The sequence below is a fragment of the Podarcis bocagei genome (assembly GCF_964188305.1).
Source record: "Podarcis bocagei genome assembly, chromosome: 11".
Lineage (NCBI taxonomy): Eukaryota > Metazoa > Chordata > Lepidosauria > Squamata > Lacertidae > Podarcis > Podarcis bocagei.
The window spans coordinates 2,811,277-2,818,228 of NC_138136.1; the positions used below are offsets into that span (position 1 = coordinate 2,811,277).

Consider the following 6,952-nt stretch of genomic DNA (forward strand, 5'->3'; position numbering starts at 1 on the left):
TTTTCCACTAAATTTATATTTTTTGTAGTTACCCAAATACCCAAATACTTCACCTTTTTCACTACCTTAATTCCTGTTTGTTGTTCTAATTGATTTCTTAAGTCTTCCGCCAAGTTCTTAGTCAGTATTTTTGTCTTATTTTTATTTAACTTAAACCCAGATAGCTTCCCAAACTCTTCAAGCACTTCCAAGACTTTTTCCACGCTTTTCAATGGCTCTTCTAATGATATCACTAAATCATCGGCGTATGCCTTTAATTTATATTCTTTCACTCCAAGTTTAATTCCTCTTATTTCCGGTGATTCCCTTATTTTATTTGCAATTATCTCCAGTACCATAATAAACAGGAGGGGGGACAGAGGGCACCCCTGTCTTGTACCTTTTGATATCATAAATGAATCTGTTAAGTTATTATTAATAATTAATTTCGCTCTTTGAGCCAAAGAGCTATCTAGTCAATTTTATATGGAAATGTATGGATGTATGTATTCCATACATTCGTGACGGAATATCTCTTGGGATTTGTGCATTATGCCTACAACGGATTTCAGCATATAGAAATACCAAAGTGTTGTTTGCAGAATAATAATTTAACCACAACATATCCTGACACTTCTTTTATTTTGTAGGCTTTGCTACACTGTCAGTATGTTTGCAATGGATATTTCTGTACCTGATAAGCAATCCGGAAATTCAAACGAAAATTCAAGAAGAAATTGGTAATGTTCTGTGATTAAATTGATTAAATGGAAAATTGAAGCAATCCTGTGAAGCACATTGCTTGAAACATGTTCCATTTTGTTCTGTGCAGATGCAAAGATTGGAGAAAGACCATCAAGGTTTAAAGATCGAAAAGTTCTGCATTACACAGAAGCTTTCCTTCATGAAATATTTAGGCACGCCTCCTTCCTGCCCTTCACTATTCCTCACTGGTAAGAAGCAGAGTTGGAGAGTGGTTTTGTTTCAGAGTTCTGCTCATATGACTACTTCATGTTTTGCATGGTGCTGCCAACACAGACAGAACTGCCAAGTTACCTTAACTGACCGCATGGAATAGTTAGCACTCTGCCCCACCCCTCCCTAACTTCCCATCACTGGATTCTGCCTTAACACTGGGGCTTGACCACAGAAGTAATATTCCAGATAATTTTTGCCGTCATCGATTGAATTCTGTGTCCAGTAGAGTACTGAAGAAAGAAGAGTCTTATTTTATGAGGAGTTTCCCTAGCTTACAGGTAAAAGATGTGGCTTAGGATATTTGTCCACCCTGTTACAGTTCCCTTAGATCCCCTGGTCATCCCCCAATACTATAATGCTCTTAGCCCTAAAGTGACCAATTGCAAGAAAGCCACTCAGGCAGAACTGCTTAAAATTCACCAGCAGCACCACCAAAAAAGATTTATTTGTTTAAATGGCCTATATTTAAATAAAACACATCAATTAACAATAATGCAGGGGCTGGACATCTTTAATCAAGCAATTTGAAGAAAAAATGAGTGCCACCCAAATTCAAAATCCACCAGGATGAGAGTGGATCTTGTGGTTTCCCAGCTGAGCTGGGACTCAGCCAGAGATATGCTAGCAAAGTCCATTACCTCAACTCAGCTGACAGTATTTAAGCCACCCAAAATGGGGTGGGAGAGGGAAGAGAAACTTGCACCAATTCAAAATCAATTTTGTCATGTGACTTAGCAACCTTTAGGAACTTAGCAAATTTATAAACAAGATTAAGTGGGAGAGTGAAAGTGAAATTTGAGGATGAAAGCAAGAACGTGGGAGAATCAGCCAGTCTTGTAAGCTCCCTTATAAACTTCTTTTCTGGGAGCCTCACCAAGAACCAAGCTACATTCTGGATCTCCTGATGTTTCCAACTTTTTACTTTAAAGTAGAGTTCAGGAGGAGGCAGTGCTGAATCACCCTCCCCACCCAGATCTCTGCTGTTAGCCCTCTCAGGCAAAAACTCCACAGGTGCCTGACAGAAGCTTTGAGGGCAGTTTAGATGGAGAAAATGTTCATGTTCAGAATTCAGAAAAGCTGTGTTAAGGTGAAACCCAAAATGCTTCAGGAGATGTAAGCATGGAATGCCTGTACTACAAACAGGGCAAAATAAGAAACCAGTGCTCAGCTCAAATGAAAAACGGGTTGTGGGGTTTATTTCTTCTTTTGTTCATCTTGTTTCATTTATTTTAACAATGAATAAGGAAAACAGTATTTCATTCACATGAAACGTTCCATGACATTTGGAAAGCTCTTAAATCCCCAACTGGAGAAGCCAAGATCTGTAATGCTGGTACAGTACATAACAACATAACATCTAAGTGACCCTTTATGTCATCAGTGATGGACCCAGGCCATTCTTGGTGGTTCCTTTGTTTGTACCATGACACTCATAGCAGGAAGTGTAGATCAGTGTGGGGCAATCCTAAATTATATTTCTGATAGGTGGGGGCCACGGGTTGATCTCTCACCACTATCTGCAGATTGCTGTGAAGCTGTTGTGCAGCTCCAAATATCACAGTGTTGAACAAAAGTGATGTGTATGCACTTATGTTTTTGTTTCCAGTACCACCAAAGATGCCACTCTGAATGGGTACCATATTCCCGCAAAGACTTGTGTCTTCGTTAATATGTATCAAGTGAATCATGATGAGTAAGTAACAATACTATTTTTAAGAAAAGGCATTATAGTCAGGGTTTGTTTTTTTCTTGTGTCTGTCATGCATAAGCTTAGAACGTAGGGTGGACAGGGCGTGATGGAGAGGGACTTGTCTTGGGGGGCATGATGCATTTCTGAGCATGGCAGGTAGAAGCTCCTATTGGACCATTGGGCATTGCACACACCTGGTCTCCGAGCAGAGACATCCCTGCTGCTTTCCAGGCAGAGAGTGGAAGAGGAGAGGTGGCAGGGAAGTCAGTGCTGTGTGGTCAGACTGGCAGGAGTGCCACGTTGGCTGTGCTAGTGCACTGGCAACCCCATCCCACCATCTTAGCAGCTGGCAACTGTGCCACTACCAGGAGGCAAGGTGCACAGTGACGTCCCTCCATGCGGGCTGCTCTTGACTCCCACCTTGGGGCCTCTTGTCAGTGGAAGCCATGCATCTTCCCTGTTTGGTTGCTATCAGGGATTACCTTTGCTTGTTAGGGATATTGCCTGTGTCCTCTCTGGTTGCAGCACTGCAAGACCTCCTCTCCCAGCAACACAAGGGGCATTTCAAGCATCTCCCAATACAGGGGAGGGCAACCATTTTTCTCTTGGGGGCAATCTGTTAGAGGACATCAGTGGGTCAAAGGCAGTGGTGAGCAGGACTAAAACCGAATGCTTTCTCTCTTTCTGAGCCCCACTGATAGGAACATTGGAAGGTGCTTTATACCCAACTGCTCCATCAACTTCAGTATTGTCTACAGAAGGGCATCCATTGGTTGTCCAGATGTTGTTGAACTACAACTCCTGCGAGCCCAAACAAGCAGTGGCCTCAGATGACGGAAGTTGTAGTTCATTGACATCTGGAGGGCCAGAGTTTCCCAACACCTGCTCTACACTGACTGGGAGCAGCTCTCCAAGCACATTCCCAGCACTACCTGTTGGGGATTGAATTTGGGACCATCTGCATGCAAGAGGTGCTCTGCACTCTCCTATGACACCTGCCTTTATGTGTGTATCCCATGGATGGGTGACCTAATCTCTACTTCCTGTTTGCTTTTGAGTCTTTTCAGCAAATAAAGCTTAGGACTTTTATCAATCCATTTCAAACTCATCTCTGCCTCCACAAGGGACATTGTTTTTTTTTCCATTTTAAAAGTGGGCTTCCAAAAATTTGAATTAAAAATCTCAGTGGAATGTTGCTTTCTTCATTGCCTAGGTGTGGCTAAATTATGTGAAGCATAACTTAAATAAAGTGTCCTACATTGACTATAGCAGCCAACTTTGCTTCTTGTAAGAGTTGGGACCTCTAAAATATGGTGTGTTCCCCCCCTTTCACAACAGATCTTTATGGGAAGACCCTTACTTGTTTAAACCAGAAAGATTTCTGAATGAAAATGGAGAGCTCAACAAGAGCTTGGCTGAGAAGGTATTGATCTTTGGAATGGGAATACGAAAATGTTTGGGAGAAGAAGTCGCCCGCAATGAAGTCTTTGTCATCCTCACCACCATCTTGCAGCAGCTCAAGCTGGAGAAACCTCCTGAAGATCATCTAGATCTGAATCCAATTTATGGGCTGTCCATGTCACCTAAACCATACCGAATTAAAGTATTATTACGCACTTGATTGTGATGAGGGCAGCAGCTTTGCTTTCAAAACTCAATGATAATGCAGTGAGAACTAATCCATGAACCTTCTGCGACTATATTGCATCTGTCAGGAGAACCATGCTGGGTTTTTTTTGCTTATTATGATTTTTTAAAATCACTCTGATGACAGGTATGAGATTAGCTAGAGAGCGAATTTAATCCAGGCTCTTCATGAGCAAGTTGCCCATATATCTTTCATGTTTTGTCTTGCAGGGCATAGAACTATGGGAGGAGGGGACATGCAGATGAGTGAAAGGGTGAAAGGCTCTTCTGCAGTGCCAAGACCCTGAGCTGGTAGAGGGAATTGCTGCTCTTAACTGGGTCTCCCAACAGGGGTGCCAACTTGAATAAAATACTGTGGGGGCCCAGGTAAGCCCCACACCGCATAATTGATCACACGATGCAGTGCGCACACACCATTTGAATGGGAAGGCCCATCAACTTTGTGGAGGTCCCCTCAAATATTTTATTGTGAGGGCCGAAGCCACCACAGCCCCTAGGCGTTGGCTCCTATGTCTCCTGATGTTACATCTAATGGCTTCTGTAAGAAGGTGACCTAGAGGTTTTTGAGCCCACAGCTTGATGAACCACATTCTTTCTGTGGCTCCCCTGTTGAAGCCACTTACAGTGGGATTCCATTACAGGAAGTGGGGATTTCCCTATAAGAGAGAGAACGAAGCTAAGAAATAAGCAAAGGGGAATGTGTATCTAAGCAAAGAGTTGAAAGCGAGAGACTGTTCCCTAGCATGTGAAAGAGGGCAGAGAAAGAGACTGAGAGATCTTACTCTGGAAGGTATTGGCACCATTCCAAAACCTGGTGCCTGTGCTGAGCTGATGTCAGCTGCAGTTGAAACCATCCGGGCAGCACCAGCTTGGGGAAGAGGTTGCAAGGTGTTTGGCCTCAGGACTCTTCTCCCCCCATGCCTTCTTCCTACCTTGCAGTTTTTCTCTGGTGAAATAGCATTAGCAAATGGATATACTTCCCCACATAAAAAATTCATTGCTCTTGTAACGGAACAAGGTAGCTGTAAACTGTTACCTAAACAACTTTCCATGGTTTCGTTATTGTTGCCGGAATCGGTTATGGCTGATGCAAGTCTGTTGCTTCTTGCATGCATCTGACAACGTGCGCTTGGGTCCTCTAAAGGCTAGGCCCAGAGCTTTTCCCCCCAGGGGGTACTCAAAGATACCCAGGACTAGCACCTCTTTTGTTGTTGCTGTTAAGAAGTGTGACACTTAGCGTTAACAACTTCATGGTGACTACCGGCACCTATTTTTCTAGGGAAAAAAGCACTGGTTGGGCCAAATAAAATTTTTAGATTTTAAAGATCCCACCACTCTTGTCATTATTTTAAGCTATGTTTGCCTTCTTGTTTTACATTAGTTCATTGAACAATTGATAGACACCAGGGCCAGCTATATCTATAATGTAAGCCTAGGGTATTCCACTATTCTTATGCGGTTATTCTTATAAGGCAAAAGCCATTCACCTGGCTTGAACAAAAAGTTCATTTAAAAAGCAAGTAGGTGGCAGAGGCAGTCACAAAACACAATCTGTGGCTTTAACCAGAATGAATGAGGAAAGAATTTTCAAGATTGCTTCTAAAATAAAATGTGTTGACAGTTCTTTATCCCCCTGAGGCTTGTTGAATGCTTGAACCAGCCTTCCTCAACCTGCAGATGTTTTGGACAACAGTTCTAATCATTCTTAAATCATCTCTAACAAGCACTGTCTGTTTCCTTATGCTCTGGTTTGGATCACTGAGATCGTCTGATGGGGCACTTCTGGTGGTTCCTGATGCCCATGGAGTTTGATTGGCCTTTACTAGGGACTGAGACTTTAGTGTGTCAGCCCTGCTCTGTGGAACTCCTTGCTAGTAGAGACTTGGCAATTTTCATTCCTGCTGCCTTTTGGATGTCTTCTAAAAATGATTTTAGTCAGACCTTTTTCATGGGAATTTCTTTTCACTAACCAGTATTGATGTTTTACCTGATGTTTTTATTGACATTTTTATTCTCCTTATTGTAATTCTGTATGCTGTATTCCACCTTCTGTCCTGCTATGGAAGTGTAGTCTATAAATATTTTAATAAATACACAATTGACAATGCTGGCTGTGGCTGATGCAAATTCTAATTCAAAACACCTACAAGGCACCAGATTGGGGGAATCTTGCCTTAGGTTTAGGAAGGGGGTAGCAATTTGGGTTGGGGAGGAAAGTCTGAGAATAGCTTGTTCTCCAACTCCAAGGACAATCCTTTTCAGAGCAGAGATTTATATTCATTCTCAGCAGACAGTGACTAATATCAAGAACTACTTCACATTAATTTTGAAAGGAATGAGCTGAGAGCTTCAAAGTTCAAACTCATGTTCCATTTGTGTGAGCCTAGTTGGTGGGCAGGCTTCTTTCAGTCCACACTTGAAGCAGTAATGCAGAAAAAGGAAAATTATGTAGCGATTTTATTGAAACAACATATTGAAACAACTTGAACATCTCTTACACCAAGTTCTTTTCTCCAAGTCAGCTGAACTCTTCTGCTTTTAAATGCTTTTCTATATACTTTTAGCTGAATCTCCACTCCTGAGTTTCCTGCTTTGTTGAACTCCTGGCACTTATCTTAACTGTCCCTGGAACTGTTGCATTCGCTGTTTTGAAAAATG

The 6,952-nt window shown here is 42.2% G+C and overlaps 1 protein-coding gene across 2 annotated transcripts in view; it reads left to right on the forward strand.

Moving 5' to 3' along the window:
* LOC308597715 (cytochrome P450 1A1-like) overlaps nucleotides 1-6,404 on the forward strand; it is a 29,411-nt gene extending 23,007 nt beyond the window's left edge. For both annotated transcript variants that reach the window (XM_081213744.1, XM_081213745.1), the window contains exons 4-7: nucleotides 630-719; nucleotides 812-932; nucleotides 2,564-2,650; nucleotides 3,986-6,404. In XM_081213744.1, coding sequence (XP_081069870.1) covers nucleotides 630-719; nucleotides 812-932; nucleotides 2,564-2,650; nucleotides 3,986-4,268 — 581 coding nt within the window. In that variant the 3' untranslated portion in view covers nucleotides 4,269-6,404. The remainder of the gene's footprint in view (nucleotides 1-629; nucleotides 720-811; nucleotides 933-2,563; nucleotides 2,651-3,985) is intronic.
* Nucleotides 6,405-6,952: the final 548 nt, after the last annotated feature.